The sequence below is a fragment of the Typopeltis vanoorti genome, chromosome 19, assembly GCF_054136105.1.
Source record: "Typopeltis vanoorti isolate ZY-2024b chromosome 19, IOZ_Tvanoo_1.0, whole genome shotgun sequence".
NCBI lineage: Eukaryota > Metazoa > Arthropoda > Arachnida > Uropygi > Thelyphonidae > Typopeltis > Typopeltis vanoorti.
The window spans coordinates 94,724,936-94,745,000 of record NC_143567.1 but is presented as its reverse complement, the minus strand read 5'-3'; the positions used below and the strand labels follow the sequence as shown (position 1 = coordinate 94,745,000).

General features: G+C 38.0%; 1 protein-coding gene across 1 annotated transcript in view; it reads right to left on the bottom strand.

The window, feature by feature from the left end:
* Nucleotides 1-20,065, bottom strand: part of LOC150096365 (uncharacterized) — a 259,771-nt gene that overhangs the window by 17,324 nt on the left and 222,382 nt on the right. The window contains exon 20 of the mRNA XM_090409041.1: nucleotides 19,650-19,702. Coding sequence (XP_090265167.1) covers nucleotides 19,650-19,702 — 53 coding nt within the window. The remainder of the gene's footprint in view (nucleotides 1-19,649; nucleotides 19,703-20,065) is intronic.

Here is a 20,065-nt window from a genome sequence, read left to right as displayed (position 1 = left end):
TGCCCAGGGAATGGAAGGAAGGTAATATAGTGCCATTGCATAAGGGTGGTAACAGACTGGAAGTGTCTAATTACAGACCAGTCTGTGTGTCATCAGTAGTTGTTAAGAACTTGGAGAAAGTAGTGAGGGACCGTATACAGCACTGTGCAGATGAGGGTAATGTTATCTGTGAGAGTCAACATGGATTTGTGAAAGGGCGCTCTTGTTTTAGCAATATGCTAGCCTTTTATAATAAAGTTACAAGAACATTAGATGAGGGAAAGGCATATACTGCAATTTTCTTAGACTTAGCAAAGGCATTTGACAGGGTGCCACATGATAAGCTGATATTTAAGTTGCAACACATGGGTCTGGATGTCAGATTGGTCAACTGGATTCAGGATTGGCTGTATGATAGGTATCAGAGAGTTGTGTATGGTGGAGCAGTTTCAAGGAGACAGAAGGTTACAAGTGGGGTCCCACAGGCCTCAGTACTAGGACCTACATTGTTTAACCTTTATATCAATGACACTGCCAGTGGATTGCAAGGGGATATTCAGTTGTTTGCAGGTGATGCGAAGCTGGGAAGGATTATTAGTAATAGTGCAGATGTGGTAGCCCTGCAAGAGGATTTGAATAAGCTAGATAGATGGGCAAATGAATGGGGGTTTCAGTTTCATGAAGCAAAATGTAAGGTCTTGAGGTTTGGGAAACATCGATGGGATGCTGCATACTCTATGGGAGGAGTTATACTGGAGGAAGTTGGGGAGACAAGAGATCTGGGGTTGATGATTGATAGAAACCTGAAGTTTAGGGAACATATTGCAAAGGTGGTGAAGGTAACACAGAGGATTGCTGCAATTATGAGAAGGACACTGACCTGCAGAGATAAGAGGGTTATCATTCCATTGTATAAGTCTCTGATCAGACCACATTGGGATTATTGTTCTCAGATTTGGTCCCCAGGATTTGAAGGGGATAAATTAACTGTGGAAAAGATACAAAGACGGATGACAAAGATGGTCTCAGGACTGTACAAGGATAGTTATGAGAATCGGATGAGGGAATGTGGACTGCAGAGTTTGGCGGATAGAAGGAGAGGTGATATGATTGAGACTTTTAAACTGTTGAGTGGTGGTTACAGGGTTGACACTGGGGAGTTCTTTCACTTGGTTGAACAGCGGGAAGGAGTGATGACAAGAGGCCATCCCTGGAAGTTACGAAAGGAAACATTGAGCAAGAGGGTGAGGAGTGGTTTCTTTGCATGGAAGGTGGTTGAGTCGTGGAATGCATTGCCTGATAGAGTGGTGAGGGTGAGAACGGTCAATGAGTTTAAGGAGTGGTATGATAGACTTTGTGTTTCTTAGGGGGAACCTCCCCTCGATGAGTCTTGACAGACTTTATGTTCTTAGGAAGGACCTCCCACGATGAGTCTTTTGACTCCATGGAGGCATGAATAATAATAATAATAATAATAATAATAATAATAATAATAATAATATCATCATCATTTGACCTCCATGGAGTCAGAAATTCATCATATGAGGTACACTATTGCACACAATGCTCATCCAATCATGCCTTAAACTGATTCAATGTGTCTACATTCAGCAACATATCAGGCAATACATTCCACTCACCAATCACTCTCCATGTAAAGAACCTGCTCCTCACTTTGCTCACACCCTCCTTATACAGTTTCCAGCAATGGCCTCTTGTTCTATCCCCCTCTCCCATTCTAAGAAAAATCTCTTCCATGTCCCCACCTGATAACAACCCCTGACTAGCTTATATGTCTCAATCTCAATTGTATGAGGCCTGATCAAGGCCTCATACAATGGCATTGTAACATCTCTATTTCTGCATGTTCCTTCACATCATTGCCATTATCTCTGATGTAATGTCTTCATAACTTGTGCAATGTGGCCCCTAAATTTTTTTCAGGTCCTTGTCCACCACCACTCCTAGATCTCTCATCTCTTCTACCTCCCTTAAAGTTTCCCCACCAAGTGTATACTTTGCATTCTATCATTGCTTACCAAATCTCAAAACCTTACACTTTGCAACATTGAAATGATAGTTCCAATTACCTGCCTATTCATGCAATCTATTCAGCTGTAGTAGAAGAACAGTAATAATGTTCAGTAGTACACCTACTGAAGAATTTTTGTCATACATTTGGAAGCATCAGTATGATCAAGAGCAGTGAGAGAGTTTAACTCGCATTGAAGATAATAGCAAGTACATGGAATTAGGTGACATTTTCTCAATCATCTACAACACCTTTGTGAGGTCATTCTAAATCCTAAGTTCTATATTTCATGCATTGGAGAGAAATCTGTAAACATTAGAACAAAATTGAGAAAATTCAAAATTGCTGCTGAAAAACTAGGATTACAAATCAACCTCGATAAAACTGAATATTTAAATGTATGCAGAAATCACAAGCAAGCATAAAATGACCAGTTGTCATTGATAATCTGAAATTTAAAAGTGCCACCCCCTTCAAATATCTTGGAACTTTGATTACTCAAGATAATAAAATTAGTACAGAAATAAAAGCTAGAATTCCAGACTCCAATAGATCTTATCATTCACTACATCATTTACTATCTTTGAAAATTCTATCAAGCAATATTAAAACAGAAATATACAAGGCAATCATTAGACCTTTTGTTTTATTTTGAGCAGAAACCTGGAGTATATCAGACCAATATGCAAAAGCATTGCAGATCTTTGAAAATAAAATCCTCAGAAATGTTTATAGACTGTAAGAGATAACCCAACAGCTGAATAGAGAAGTAGACATAATCAAGAACTATACAAACTCTTTAGATCCCCACTTCTGGTTGATGAAATCAGAACATGCAGCCTGAGATGGCTGCATGTTCTGATTTGTGGAAAGATTCCTGGACATGTGGAAAGAATTGTGTGGAGAGAGAATAGCTAAACAAACATTAGTGATGAAGCCTGATGGAAAGCAACCTACAGGTAAACTGCAGATGTATTAGGAGGATAATAGCCAAAAAGACTTAGCTGAGAACCTTAGAGGCCCGGCAAGCTGAAGAATTCGAATATTTCATACATATCTGTTTTTACTGCCATCACACCACATACAACTTTGTTGGTCACAGCATTAGCTATTTCTATAATTCTGTGCCCAGCCATGGTTGCACACATGACTATCTACATAAACATGATGACTTTTAAACAGATGATGTACTAGTTAGGTTTAGTTTTAAAGGCAGTGCACTGTTATATTATGAGTTTTTTCTAGTCCACTTTCCTGCTTTTTTTTTCCACAGTTATACGAGGGGAAAAATGTACTTAAAATATTCATATATGTATTGCATATCACTCCAATTAAATTTCATTTGGATTTATGTTTGGCGTGCATGTTCAGTTTCTTTCACACTTTATTATTGTTTTTAATTCAGCTGTTTGAGGTGACACTCAATACTTCATGCCTGTTCAAGCTTTCTCTTACAATACCAACAATACATTTAGTGGCACAAATATGCTGGTAAAATTTAACTGAAGAAGAGAAATATCATCTTATCCATCTTATCAAGAGATGTGATTTTATTGAAAGTAAAAAGGTGGGGGAAAGGTAGAGTTTCTTTTTTTTTTTTTTTTTTTTTTTTTATTTTGAGAATAAGGTGATTATTGAGTATTACTACAACTGAAATTAGCAAAGGTTTCAAATTAAAATGATTTAGTGATTCTGATTTCTAAACCATTCACAAAACATGATTTAGAAATTAGCAACTCAAACTGTAAAGGATCTGGCAATTGTTTATTTGTGTGGTGCATGGTTTGCATAATTATTTTACAGTGTATCAAAAGTGTGAAACTGTTTTATTGGCAAACTGATAGGGGGAAGGGAGTTTCTGATATACAGAAGAATGCAACCCTGTGGTACCCATCCAGAGAGAGAGAGAGAGAGAGAGATCAGAGACTGATTGCATACAACAGTAGATAGATGCAAAACAGAACTAAAGGTGTTTGTGCTAAAGCTGATCAAATGACAGAGATATTATATAAAACACTTTAGTTTCTTCAAACCTTTTCATGTCATTGAGGGACAAATAAGATCTGTGAATTACTAGAGGAATTTACTTTAGACAGGAATTTACAAAAATTCCCATCTGAAGGATAGGTCCAGCACACATCCATTGAATGATGCCATATCCAATGCTTAAATGGCTTCTCCTTTAAACATGGGACCTTGCCACGCTATGGCATCTAGCAGTGAAATCGTTAGAACCATGAGGTGGTGTACTCCATTCAAACTAATGCTCTTCTCCAGCACAGCAATTGTTGGGAACCTTCTTGTCTGACTCTCTAATGATGGTGATCTCAAAGGGACAAACCCAATGACTAACAGTGACAAATTGAGAGAATGGTCTCCTGTAGGTTATAGAATGGCATCTAGAGCATCCCCAACAGGTGTTAAGATAGGGCAGGTAGTTAAGTTAGTTTGTAAGTTAACTATATAAGTTAGGATGGAGATTTATATGCTTGGTCAAATAAATATCAGATTAAGGTGAGCGTTTGACTGGCCAAATCTGCAGCTGCCCTAACATGGTGTTAGTAAGGTGCCAGACTTCATCGCTGCACATATGGCTGACTATTCTAAGGCCATACTGGAATGACAGGGTGCATAGCCCTTAAAACCCATGCTTCACATGCATTGAGGACTGAATGCCTTTAGGTTCTGAACATGAAATAATGATTGAATGCCTCTAACTCAGGTGTGATTGCTCAGGCAATGTGGCCACTAGAATGAAAACATTAAAGCATCCATTGAGACTTTCTGGCTGCTGCTGCTTCCTATGCTATACCATTCATGTGTGACATGTGGACACTTAATTGTCTGCAGACAACCTAGGCTGGTCTGGATGTCATGCTTAAAAGAGCAGCCACCATACAGTGATCTATTGAGACTCATCTTTTCTAACTGATCCTCATTATATGAATTAAACATTTATCAATTTAAATTTTCATATGGTGCTGGAATTTACTATTAATGGACTTTCCATTACTTTAGAAAAGACTGAAGCGAGACTAACAGAAGTAATATGATAAAAGATTTGTCATCCTTCTTTGAAAACTGTGGATTAATTGCCAACCTACAATAAAATTACCATTGGAATAGGAGAGAGAGTGACAAAGTAATGCAAAGTATGAGTCAACTTTGAAGCCCAAAACTTCATCAGAAGAAATGCTTTTGGGAACCAGGAGACTTTTTAGTATTCAGAATGGAGAGGATGCTTTTAATCTCCTTGTTCAAAATCAGAAATATTGGATGGTTAGCAAACTTGTAAGAGGACATTTACCTATATCATCACAGCACAACCTAGATGGAAAATGATTTGCTGAGCCTAAAGCGATGGAACCATAGGTTTCTGTGGAGTTGGACATGAAGCCAGAGCCAGTAAAAAAACTGACAGAAAACTGAAAGGGTCAAAAAATACGCAGGTCACAGAAAGAGCAAATGCAATTATGAAGCTAGCTAGACATAGTATAAGTACCCTCATAACTGTTGTTTTGAGGGTACTTATCAAATCACTAGCAGGAAACGTTCATCATGTCTGAATGCCATTTTTTCTTGCCAACAGTATTGGTCATAACTTTTATCCAATCCTACATCCATCTCTTTGGTGCCTGGATGATCTGCTGCATCATCCTCAGAGAAAGTTAGTATTTTGGCCAGGGCTGTGGAGTTGGAAGAAAATTTTGCAGCTCCATCTCTAGCTCCTTTAACTTATTAGATGTTGGCTACAGCTCCAGATCAGGTCAATTTAATTAATCAAAATCTTAATTCAGTTTTGGCATTTAGCATTGTCACTGTCATGAGGACTGCACATATGCATATGTCTTGCACTACGTTCAGGGTCAGCTAGACTTGAACATTTGCAGGCGCAAACTTGACTTGTTTGTCTGTTTGCTTACTTGAGAATTGGAGTAAAACCATGTTTAAAATAGCTTGGCATCTTTAACATTTATTATACCCAAGGTAAAATACTTTCTACATTTATATCTCCTTCTGAGATTTTTATTTAATAAGGTTAAAATACCTTATGGTAACTTGTTCTGGTAAAATACCTATAAGCTCTTCATGTTAGAGGCTTAATGGATTTTTTACAACACTCAAAAAGAATTAAAATAGAATTTAATACTTCCTATATTTCGTCCTAGTCACTAGGACATCTACGTGGATAACAAAAACAATTAATGTAACATGCACACAATATCATACAATACTAAGCCCAACCACATGGGTGACACTAAAGTCCTATCTAGGTGGAGCGCCCTCTAAGAGCGGTAGTAGGTGGCCTCAAATGTAAGGTGGGACCTCTGGTGATGAGTGTTTCCCAAATCTTCGTAAGGAAGATTTGGGAAACACTCATCACCAGATGTGGTATCAGTGAATCTTGTTATAGATCCAGGAACGACTGTTATGTTTGTATATGAATGCCAGAAGTATCAAAAACAAGGGAAATGAAATGATTGCATTGATTGAGTTTGTTCACCCAAAAATAGTTGGCATAAATGAGACATGGTTGGATGAGGATGACATCCAACAGGAATAGAGATGGAAGGGTATAATGTAATTTGTGAAGATAGAAAAGGCAAAAAGGGAGGTGGAGTGCTATATGATAGAAAAGAGTTATGTCCATACAAGTAGTGATGCAAGACAAAAACAGTTGTAATGGTATTGAGGCAGTATGGTGTGAGATAGAGGAATAGAATGAAATACCTTATTGGATGTTGCTATAGAACTGGTAATGCAGAGAGTAGTGACCAAGAAATGTATAAGCAAATTAGCCAAGTGAATGGCAAAAGGTGATCATTATGGGTGATGAGCCTCCATAGCTCAGTCAGTAGACGAAGCCCTCGGGTTAAAAGACCTCGGTTCGATTCCTGTCCATGACATGACGAACCTTTATCTGGTCTCTTTCAATTAAACATGAGTTAGCCAGCCTCATACGGAGGTGGAGGGTGTATTCTTCTGGAAACTTGGGTTTTTTCGTCCCTCATAATAGGCAAACTGCCCCGTGAATACATGCTGCTACAGTCAAAAAATACATACTTAATCCGTCATTAGGAGGGCTCAACCAGGACCTAATGGGTGGTTGAGGATTGGGAGAACCCGACATGAATAAAATAAATAAAATTACTGGTGATTTTAATTATGGCAATATAAATTGCAATGATGAGATAGCAACCGGTAGTAAAGCAAATGAGTTTGAGTTTTTGAGGAATAACTGCCTCTGACAGTATGCAACAGAGGGCACACGAGATTGAGGATCTTGGATTTGATCATCTCATCAGAGGATGTGATTATAAAGGAGGTGTCAATTCACCCTCTGGTTGGTAAACGTGACCATGAAGTGAAGACGTGGATGGTTCCCAAACACGTGAGGACTTCTGTGAGGAAAAGATATATGTGGAACTACAAGGCTAGTGATTATAAGAAGTTCGGGAGACAGCTGAGGCTGTAGCATGGAAAGAGGAGTTGGATGAAAAGGAGATGAATGCTGCTTGGGTGATAATTAAGAATCATTTAGTTTTTTTAGAACCTTTAAGAACCAGATAAATAAGGTAGGTATGAAATGGATGAAAACCGAATGTAAGAATTACAGAAGTATTTCCCCACTGAGTGTTCCTGGTAAGATTTATTCAAGTATACTTGAGAAATGGTTGAGAAGGATTCTGGAAGGGGAGCTTGGTGAAGAACAACCTGGATTCAGGCCAAATAGAGGACCAGATTTTCACTTTACAACAAATAGTTGTGAAATCGTGGGAATATAACAAAGATCTGTATTTAAGTTTTGTAGATCTGAAAAAGGTGTATGACAGAGTGCCAACAGAGAACCTGTTCAAAGTGCCACAGTTGTATGGTGTCAATAGAGCATTATATCAAGCAATACTCAGATCTTTATTTGAGATGTAAGTCAGCAGTTAGAATTGAAGAAAGTACAGGAAGATGGTTTTATGTTAAATCTGGTGTCAGACAAGGATGTACATTATCCCCTCTGTTATTTATTATCTATATGGATTACATTATGAAAGAAAGTGGTATTAAACCTGATATCAAAATTGGAGATGTTAATCTCAGCTCTTTGCTTTAAGCAGATGATGTTATATTTCTAAATAAATCCGCTACAAGTCTGCAAGATTCCCTGACTAAATTGAATAACTGTTGTAATAGATATGGTATGAAGGTCAGCATTAAAAAGACAATGAAAATCAGCAGAAGCATTGAAAATATCAACTGCATTGTAAATGGAGAACCTATAGAAAAAGTAAAACATTTCAACTACTTAGGCACGATTTTTAGTGAAGATGGTAAATTAAATATGGAAATAGACAACAGAATCAACAAAGCTGTTATGGTAGGAAGTCAACTGAATAAATTCATATGGAATAAGAGAGAAATTAGTTGGAACACTAAATTAGCTGTATACAAAACAGTGTTCAAACCAGTTTTAACTTATGGATCTGAGAGCTGAGTTAGAAATAAAACACTTGACCAAAGACTAGAGACCACAGGTACAAGGATCCTGAGAAAGATTAGAGGGGTGAAAAAATGGCATCAGTGGCAGTATCATATTAAAAACGAGGATATTAGGAAAGAACTTAATACTGTTAGCATCCAGGAATGTGTTAGCAGAGCTAATCTTAGGTGGTATGGTCCAAACAGAATGGGAGAGGAAAGATTGGAAAAACAAGTGTTTTTTGCCAGGTTGGCAGTAAAAAGACCCAGAGGAAGACCAAGATATAGGTGGATTGATACAGTAAAAAGTGCCTGAGAAGATAGAAATATAAGATCTGATAATGTTGAAGTCTTGACAGGAAACAGATTGATTTGGAGGAAAATTGTAGATAAAAAGTTAGTAATGGTGTAAGTTTTTCATGCGTTACTATCATATCCTGTACACTCTGTGAGGGTACATGTCATGAATTTGATGATGATGATGAAATGGATGAATGAAGCATGCAATGCAGAGAAAACTGGCATTTTGGAGACAAAGAGGAATGATAATAATCAATTAATGGAACTAATTATTACCACTTTTCATAAGCTCATGAAACAAACCAAAAAAATATTATGGTAGGATGGCATTGATTGAAGAAAATGGTAGTATAAGGACAACTGTCGCAGAGGATATAGTTGAAATATTTAAAGAGCAGTTCATAAATGTCTTTCATCCTTGTGAATGTGACATCATGGAGAGTTTGAGAGCAGTTGATGATGAGGAGGAGAGACTGACTGTGAGTGAGGAAGAAGTTGTATGGGGAATTATGCAAACTTGGTGTTAATAAAGCTGTGGTACTTGATGATATATCACTACATATTTTGAATGAATGTGCCAGGGAGTCAAAATCTGCCTTGAAATATTTGTTTAATATGAGTCTTACATTGGGCCACGTTCCAAAGAAGTAGAAGGATGGCACTTCATAAGGGAGGTGACAGAAATCAAGGATCAAATTATAGTCCAATCTGTATGTGTCAGGTGCTGTGTTATTATTAAAGTGTTGGAAAGGCTGGGTGTATTGTTTACCACTGCAAGCGAGTTACTATCTCCCCACATGAACTTGTTTAAGCGTTTTTTCATGTGTGAAGTATATGCGAAACTTTTATTGGTAACTTTTATTGAAAACTAGCTCGGATGACAGTGATAATATAAAACGAGTTTTGATATGTATATAAAGTCAATATCAACAGTCCCTGATTACGAACGCGTGATGAAAGGGAAAGGAAGATTTGGAGCTTTCCTGGAGAGCATTCGAAGTAAAAACAATTAATCCCTGCTTGGAAATGAAACATATGAATAAGCAATATTTACTAATATTCATTAAGTGCCGAAATATGCAGGAAGCAAAGTTTGTGAACCAACACCAATGTGTGAATTTTTCCATTAAAATATAAAAAATAACAAAAAAAGAAATAATAAATAATAAAACTTAAATACGTTTCGTTTAAAATAAAAAAAAATCTACTTAGTCTTAAAACATTTTAAATTTGTTTTCATTATTTCACGCCCCCCCCCCTCAACAAAACCTGCGGCCCACAATTTGGGAAGCGCTGCTCTAAGAGTGGAGGCTTTGGAAGGCTGTGACACTAACGATTTTGATTTTGAAAGCATATGGTGTGAGGTGGAGGTGGGCAAGACAGGATATTTAGTGGGGTGGTGCCAGACCAAGGAGCACAGAGAATGGGGAATAGGTGAAGTTGAGACAGTTGAACATGGAAAGTGCAAGAAGAATGATTGTTATGAGAGATTTTAACTACAGCAGTATAAATTGGGGAGAGGAAGATGAATGTAGCAATAAGGGAATGGAATTTCTAGAATTTTTGAGGGACAAATGTCTTAGGCACCATGTAACAGAGGGAACAAGAGGTTCAAGAGTTTGGATTTGGTTATAGTATCAAAAGAGTTGATAATAACTGAGATGTCATCTCTCCCACCAGCTGGAGAGAGTGACCATATGGTTTTGACTTGGAAAATGAATAGACATGCAGGAGTATCAAAGAGAAGGGAACGTATGTGGAATTATAAAGCAGGTGATTATAATAGTCTTAGACATCAACTTGAGGAAGTTTCATGGAGGGAGGAATTGGAAGGCCAGGATATCATTAGTGCTTGGGAAATTGGGAAGGAATATTTGTTAGCAGCAATGGTAATCTGTATTCCACGAGTGAAGAAGAGGACACAATTTGGAGCGAAGTGGATGACAAACAATATTAAACAGAGATATAAGGAGACAGGTGAACAGAAGATGCATGAAGAATATAAGACAGAGGCCAGGAGAGTGACTAGTACAGTAAGGAAGGCAAAACTGGAATATGAGAAAAGATTGGCTCTTAGATCCAAGGAAAATCCTAGGGAATTTTTTAGCTATGTGGCCAGTAGGAGGAGAAATGACTGTGGAAGAATGACATCGTGGGATAAAAATGGGAATAGAGTGACTGATGAAGAGGACATGGTGGGAATTGTTCAATGAACACTTTATTGGAGTATTTCATCCTGAAGGAGTCAATTTGAATTAGAGGGATAGGGCAGGTTCGAGGTTTAGAGGTGCAGGAGGAGAGTGTGTTCCACATACCGAGTACTCTGGATGTTAGTAAAGCTGAGGAACTGGATGGTATTTCACCATGAGTTTTGAGAGAATGTGCTAAGGAACTGAACAGTGCCTTTGACCTGGCTTTTCAATGAAAGTCTGGCTGCAGGAAAGGTGCCCTTGGAATGGAAGGAAGGAAAGATAGTGCCGTTGCATAAGGGCGGTAGCAGACTGTAAGTGTCTAATTATAGGCAAGTTGGTGTGTCATCAGTAGTTAGTAAGATCTTGGAGAAAGTAGTGAGGGACCATATACAGCATTGGGCAGATAAGGGTAATGTTATCTGTGAGAGCCAACATGGATTTGTGAAAGGGTGTTCTTGTTTTAGCAATATGCTAGCCTTTTATAATAAAGTTACAAGAGCATTAGATGAGGGAAAGGCATGTATTGCCATTTTCTTAGACTTAGTGAAGGCATTTGACAGGGTGCCACATGATAAGCTGATATTCAAGTTGCAGCACATGGGTCTGGATGTTAGATTGGTCAAGTGGATTCAGGACTGGCTGTCCGATAGGTATCAGAGAGTTGTGTATGGTGGAGCAATATCAAAGAGGCAGAAGGTTACAAGTGGGGTTCCACAGGGCTCAGTACTGGGACCTATATTGTTTAACCTTTATATTAATGACGTTGTCCGTGGATTGCAAGGGGATATTGGGGATGATGTTTGCGGATGATGCAAAGCTGGGAAGGGTTATTAGTAATAGTGCAGATGTGGTAGTCCTGCATGAGGATTTGAATAAGCCAGATAGATAGGCAAATGAATGGGGGTATCGGTTTGATGCAGCAAAATGTGAGGTCTTGAGATTTGGGAAACATCAATGGAACACTGCATACTCTATGGGAGGAGTTATACTGGAGGAAGAAGTAGGTGAGACAAGAGATCTGGGGTTGATGATTGATAGAAACCTGTAATTTAGGGGACATATTGCAAAGGTGGTGAAGGTAACCTAGAGGATTTCTGCAATAATGAGAAGGACGCTGACCTGCAGAGATAAAACAGTTATCATTCCGTTGTATAAGACTCTGATCAGACCACACTTGGACTATTGTTCTCAGATCTGGTCCCCAGGAGTTGAAGGGGATAAATTAACTGTGGAAAAGGTACAAAGGCAGATAACAAAGATGGTGTTAGGACTGTACAATGTTAGTTATGAGGATTGGCTGAAGGAGTGTGGACTGCAGAGCTTGGTGGTTAGAAGAAGGAGAGGTGATATGATTGAGACTTTTAAATTGTTGAGAGGTGGTTACAGGGTTGACACTGGAGAGTTCTTGCGCTTGGTTGAACAGCAGGAAGGAGTCATGACAAGGGGCCATCCCTGGAAGTTACGAAAGGAAACTGTGAGAAAGAGGGTGAGGAGTGGTTTCTTTGCATGGAGGGTGGTTGAACTATGGAATGCATTGCCTGATGGAGTGGTGAGAGTGAGAACGGTCAACGCATTTAAGGAGTGGTATGATAGACTTTGTGTTTCCTAGGTGGGACCTTCCTCAATGAGTCTTGATAGACTTGTGTTTCTTAGAAAGGACCTTCCACGATGAGTCTTTTGTCTTTTGACTCCATGGAGGTCTGAATAATAATAATAATAATAATAAAAAGTTTATCCTGCTCAAAACTAAAATTCCAAAACTTAAACAAAACTTCCAATTTCAGATCCTTTGTGTACTCTTGTGTCCTGACCCAGTGGAAAAATATCATTATCAACAGTAACATTATTATTATTATTATCATATGATCCCACTGAATCTCAGACTATCTTGAAGGACCTTGAAAGTTTATTTTACACTATGTTAAACTATAATAAATTTAGTTTAATTCTTTATCCTAGTGAGAGCAAACAAAGTTTGCGCCTGAAAATATCTTCAGGACTGAATATAGTGTTGTACTATCTTACCTGGGTAAGTAGTGCAACACCAGGGCAACTCGTAGCAAAGGTGGAGCAAGATACCAACACTCCTATCTCAGTATCTCCCATAATGCAAACCACATCTCCTTGTGGATATGTATACTGTTATGCATTAAGGGAATGGCCACTACCCAGACTAGTTTTGACCTTTATTGAGGTCTCTTCAGTGGAAGCCAGGCCCAGAGTTGGAGATACCAGGAAGAAGCAGTAGCATGGTCATCTTTACCTACTGAAGTTGCCAAAAGGTTTACCACCTTTTTTATTAAATTACTCTGGATTTAGAGAAAGATGCTGAAAGTTTATTTTACACTAGGTTAGACTTACCCATGTAAGATAGTACAACACTATATTCAGTCCTGAAGATATTTTCAGGTGCAAACTTTGTTTGCTCTCACTAGGATAAAGGATTAAACTAAATTTATTATTGATCTTGAAGGACCCTTTTGTCATACACAATAGCTCATCATACTGTGCCTTAAGACATTCAAATTCTCTGCACACGACACTCTCAGCCAATGCATTGTAGAATGCAATGTTCCCGAAAAGAAAATTAACTAAGTGTCACATAATCACACAGTATCCGTTCTCCAGCCAAAAGGCCGGATTCAAATCCTGCCGTGGGCATGGATGTTTGTGATTGAAAGTACTAGTGGTGGTAATCGGCAGTCGATGGCATTGGTGTTAGATGATGAAGGTTGGTGGAGTAGTGAGACAAAGAGTTGTAGAGTAGATGCCTTCCTTTGATGAGTCTTTGGACTCCCTGGAAGTGTGATGTAATAATAATAATAATAATGATAACTTATAGGTAATAATTTTCTCATATGGAGTGACAGAGGATGCGTATTGGTTGCTGGTAATGCAAAGGTGGGAGAGTTATAAGGAGTGATTCTGATGTCAACTCACTTCAGAAAGAGTATTACTTTTAGCTTGAACATATTATTATTATTACGTGACCCCTCCACGGTCCAAAGACTCATCGAGGGAGGGCACCTACTGTACAACTCTGTCTCAACCAATCAATCCACCAACTACAACAAACTGCGACTACCATCATCATCTACACCAATGCCATCTACCGCTCGCCACTACCACTAGTATTTTCACAGACAATCACAAACATCGGGGTGCTTAAGGGTCAAAGCTGAATAACTGAGAGGAGACCTCCACATAGCCTTTAAAGGAATGCGGAGAACCGACCAGGGCTTCTGACCTAATGTCCAATCCTCACCTTCTCGTGGTGCACCCTGTTGGATATCTACTTGGATACTGAACGAACGAGGATGGGCTGGCAATTTGGGATTTAGCTGACCAAATTGTATTCTTATTGGTTAAACCAAAATAAAAAATGATGGTACAACATGACAAAATTTCATGCCGGCTGGGGCGTCGCCCGGTTAAACAAGGTCCCCGTTGTTTTCGCCAGGGAACCAGGGCGAACAGTGAAAAGTCAGCTACTGGAACAAATCTGAAAACAAACCCCAACTCAACATCACCAGAGTTAAAGATCGGTACTATCAACATAAGAAGCCTGAATGGCAAAGAAATGGAGCTAGCTGAGGAATTAATAAGTACCAGATCGACATAATAGGAGTGACTGAAACAAAAAAGACCAAAACTGGTGAGATCTTTCTGAGCAATAAATACAAAATGTTATAATCAGGCAATGACAATCAAGGAAAAGAAACTGTAGCCATAGTATTCAACACAAAATACGAGGCTAATCTTCTTGAATGGCAGTCAGTCTCAAGTAGAGTAATGTGGGCAAATATGAGAATGGGGAACTGGACAATGAGACTTATTTGTGCCTATGGTCCAACAGAAGGTTCTACTAAGGTAGAAGTGGAGGAATTTTTTGAGGCTTTAGAAAAAGCAACTGACACAATGAAAAAGGAAAAGTTGGTCCTTGTTGGGGATCTAAATAGCAGAGTAGGAAATGATTGTGAGACATACAAAAATATTTTGGGAAAATTTGGAGAAAAGAGCAAAGCCAATAATAATGGCAAATATCTGTTGGATTTCTGCTAATGACATGGACTGGTTATTACTAACACCATGTTCCAACATAAAAATGTGCACAAATTTACATGGAGAAAAGAGGCTAGGAATAAGAAAGTTTCATTGACTATGTTATTGTTGATAGTGATGTTTTCTCCCTGGTGCAGGACACCAGAGTGTACAGAGGATTTGAAATTGGAAGTGATCACTATTTAGCCTTCAGCAGGATAAAATTGAATTTCATATTGAAAAGAATAACATTTAAGAAAGTTTTAAAGCGAATAAAAGTTGAGCAGCTCTCAGATGTGAACTGTAGACTAAAATACGGAAAGATAATTAAAAAAAAATGAAAGGGTTTCAGAACAGGAATCAAACCTTGGAGATTCAGTGGCAAACTCTGAAGAAAACATTGATTGATTCTGCCAGAGAGGCATGTGGTGAGGTTGTCTGTAAGGATAAAAAAATCAAGAACTCCCTGGTGGACACAGGAAGTTAAAGAGGCAGTGAAGGAAAAGAAGAAAGCATATCAAAAGTTCCTGTCAAATAAGTCAGCTTGTGCTCTTAGAGAATATAGAGACAAATGCAAGAATGTTAAACACTGTGTAAAACTAGCTAAACAAAAGTCATGGGAGGACTTTGGCAAGAATATAGAAAATAAATATCAAGAAAGTGGCAAAATATTCTGGAGGTTGTTGAAGAAGCTTAGGAATGGAGGAAAAAGTGCTGTAAAAGGATTTAGAGATGATAAAGGTGACATGAAAACTGGAGAAAAAGATATCCTTGAAGTATGGAGTAATTACTTTGAAAAACTGCTAATGAAACAAGCAGTGATGACAGCACAGTGGTAAAAAACACTGATGAGGCATGTAGGCAGGAACACATATCCATACTTGAAGTAGAAAAAGCCATCAAAAGGTTGAAATGTGGAAAGGCAGCTGGAGTAGATGATATTCGACCAGAAATGCTGAAGTATGGTGGTCGAATATCATCTACTCCAGCTGAAGGTTCTACTAAGGTAGAAGTGGACGAATTCCCAATGATTGGAGTAGAGCTCTCATAGTACCCATATATAAAAAGGAAAATAAAACTGAATGTGAGAATTACAGAGGTATTTCCCTACTGAGTGTTCCTGGCAAGATCTATGCAAGTATACTTGAGAAATGGTTGAGAAGAATTGTGGAAGAAAAGCTTGGTGAAGAACAAGCTGGATTCAGGCCAAACAGAGGCTGTCAGGATCAGATCTTCACTTTACGACAAATAGTCGTAAAAGCATGGGAATATAACAAAGATCTGTATTTAAGCTTTGTTGATTTGGAAAAGGCATATGGTAAGGTGCCAAGAGAGAAGCTATTCAATACACTGCAGTTATATGGTGTCAATGGGGTATTATATCAAGCAATACCTAGTCTTTATTTGAGTTGTAAGTCAGCAGTTAGAATTGAAGGAAGTACAGGAAGATGGTTTAATGTTAAATCTGGTGTGAGACAAGGATGTACATTATCCCCTCTGTTATTCATTATCTATATGGATCACATTACTTAGGAAAGTGGTATTAAACATGATATCAAAATTGGAGATGTTAATGTCAGCTCTTTGCTTTATGCGGACGATGTTATACCTCTAAATAAATCCGCTACAAGTCTGCAAGATTCTCTGACTAAATTGAATTGCTGTTGTAATAGATATGGTATGAAGGTCAGCAATATAAAGACAAAGACAGTGAAAATAGGCAGAATCATTGAAAATGTCAACTGTGTTGTGAATGGAGAACCTGTGGAACAAGTAAAACATTTCAGCTACTTAGGCACGATTTTTACTGAAGATGGTAAATTAAATATAGAAATAGACAACAGAATCAGCAAAGCTGGTATGGTGGGAAGTCAATTGAATAAATTCATATGGAATAAGAGAGAAATTAGTCGGAACACGAAATTAGCTGTATACTAGACAGTGTTCAAACCAGTTTTAACTTATGGATCTGAGAGCTGGGTCAGAAGTAAAACACTTGACCAAAGACTAGGGACCGCAGATATGAGAGTCTGAGAAAGATTATAGGTGTGAACAGATGGCATCAATGGCAATATCATATTAAAAATGAGGATATTAGGAAAGAACTTGACATTGTCAGCATCCAGGAATGCGTTAGCAGAGCTAATCTCAGGTGGTATGGTCACCTAAACAGAATGGGCAAGGTAAGATTAGCAAATCAAGTTCTCTGCCAGGTTGGCAGGAAAACGACCCAGAGGAAGACCAAGATATAGGTGGATTGATACGGTACAAAGTGCCTTAGACGATAGAAATATAAGAGTTGATAATGTTGGAGTCTTGACAAGTAACAGACTGATTTGGAGGAAAATTGTAGATAGGAAGTTAGTAATGATATAATTTTTTCATGTAGTACTATCATATCCTGTACACCCCTTGTGGGTACATAGCAGGAATTTGATGATGATGATGGTGATGATCACAAACATCCATGCCCACGGCAGGATTCGAACCTGCAGCCTTTTGGCTGGTGAGCGGATACGTTAACCGCTCAGCCAACCAGGCCAATAACATGTGAGTGGGAGACTGCAGTTTCAATATTAATAATTTTGCACTTCAGAGTGCAAAACTGTATGGCTACTTACATAGTGGGATGCTTCAGGATGATGGTGAGATTTCTGAATCTGGAAATGATCCACAGAGGGAACACGTGTTGCAATTAGCTACGGAGTGAATTGCTGCTACTAGAGATAAAGAATTGGTTGTGCCACTATACATATAGCCGTAACATATAAAACTACACATCAACTAATGTGCTCTGATTTGGTCACTTAGTTTTCACTGTTAAAGTGAAAATTCTACAGAGGTCCAAGATGAGTGACTAAGGCATTATCAGGTTTATTCTACAAGTTTAGTTATGTGGAGAGGCTATTATTATTATTAATATATGGGCATCCCCATTAAGTCTGAAGACTCATCTGGGAGACCGAATTTATCATGTCTCTCCTCGAACCTATTAACAGACAAAGCACAACTAACTCTGGCAACCAATTCCACTCATTCACAACTCTCCAAGAAAAAAAATCTAGTCCTCACACTCTTACTAACCACACCTTTATTCAATTTCCTGGGATAACAACTTGTTCTGGTCCCTTTGGCAAAGTGCTGAAACATTTCCTCTGCATCTATCCTATGAAACCCTTTAAGCAACTTAAATGTTTCTATCATATTCCATATTTTTCTCCTATCAACTAACTTGTTCAATCCATAAACACCCTCAATCTATATTCGTAGGGAACATTCTGCAGGCCGCTCAAAATCTTGGACACTTGCCTCTGAATCCTATCCACTGAAACCCACAGGTCCACAAGGGGTTTCAGTGGTATCTCTAGATGTTAATATGTTCTTCAATAGCCAAGTAAGCCTATCGACTACCTTAGCAATATATCCACATAACTTCAACTCTCTGTCTACCACCACAACTAAATCTCTAGCTTCATCTATTTCCTGGAGTATAGTGTAATCAATATGATATACAGCTTGTAATCTATTTTTCCCAAAATGTATAACTTTACATTTTTTAACAAAAAACTGACCCCCATTATCTTTTACCTATGCTGACAGCCTATTTAAATCGTTCTGCAAGCTCTCCACATTGCCTTGATTAACCATTACTCTACCCAATTTGCATCATCAGCAAAGAACTGAACATTTCTTTCAGGTTATATCCTATATCATTTATGTACAAATTAAATAGCAATGGTCCCGGCACTGAACCTTGCATCACACCACCAGTCACCTGTTTTCGTCTCGATTCTGTGCCTCCATATACCTGATATCTGTCTGTTTTTTGAAAGCACCTAGCATGATGGCACGAGTCCAACAACTCAACAGCAGCCTTCAGTACATCGTCAACAATTATTTAATGATGACTCATGGAGTGCATCACCATATGTGAATGTGTTTGAATAATTTGCTCTTTCACTTATCTTCTCCACATACCATTCATACCTTGCCAGTTATTTGCTAATGTTTGTACCTAGTTTATACTCATGAATGATACATGCTAAAATACCAACTGGAGTAGCCATTTCTTTTTTCCTGTTCTATATTTTTGCCAAATTGCACTTCATTTGTTATGTGCCAAATGACTCAATAATCACTTGTACTTTTTCAAATTCATTGTCAGATTAAGTAAGTTACTTAATTACTGCTATTACTCTATTACTGCTTCCACATTTTTTTTTATAAAATGCAAAAACTGCACTTTTTTTTTTGGTCACCTTGTACATAAACTAATCCTGAAAAAGAAGTTATTAGTTACTCACTAACATGTAATTTAAAATAACACAGAGAGAGAGAGAGATGACAATTTAGTTATGCATTTTGGCAAACAGCTGTTTGTCAAAATGTATCACTAAATAATCTGGCTGATGTTCCTTAGAGTGATTTCGGCAATACTGTTGATGACATAATTTGTTTGTATTCATTAGTAAACACACACACACACACACACACACACACACACACACACACACACACACACACACACACACACACACACACACACACACACACACACACACACACACACACACACACACACACACACACACACACACACAATATATATATATATATTGAATTTAAAAACTTACCTAGGTAGTTTCTTTGTGTCAGGGAGAGCATCTGTGTGATGATGGACTGGTTTCTAGAATTATTAATACCATATGTTATTATAGTATTAATACACCACACAACAAACCAAGCTATTTTAATAAAACTTTCTAACTTGACAGATTTTATTACATAGGAGAAAAAAAGAAAAAAGGAAGGATAATGATGCAATCATAATATTTTAGCTAAACAATTTTTAAGTTAAAATTTACGTACTAAAGTTATTTTTCATAAAAGTGCCAAATCAGATTAAGCTTCCTGTACTACTATACAGCCTTAAATCATTTAATGTCTGCACCCTTTCAAGGCACTGCATTCCATATGCTCTTCATTATAAAGGCTTCCTCAATCCCTTGCACAAGTTCCTGAAATGGCTTCATCTTTCCTTCCTTCCTTG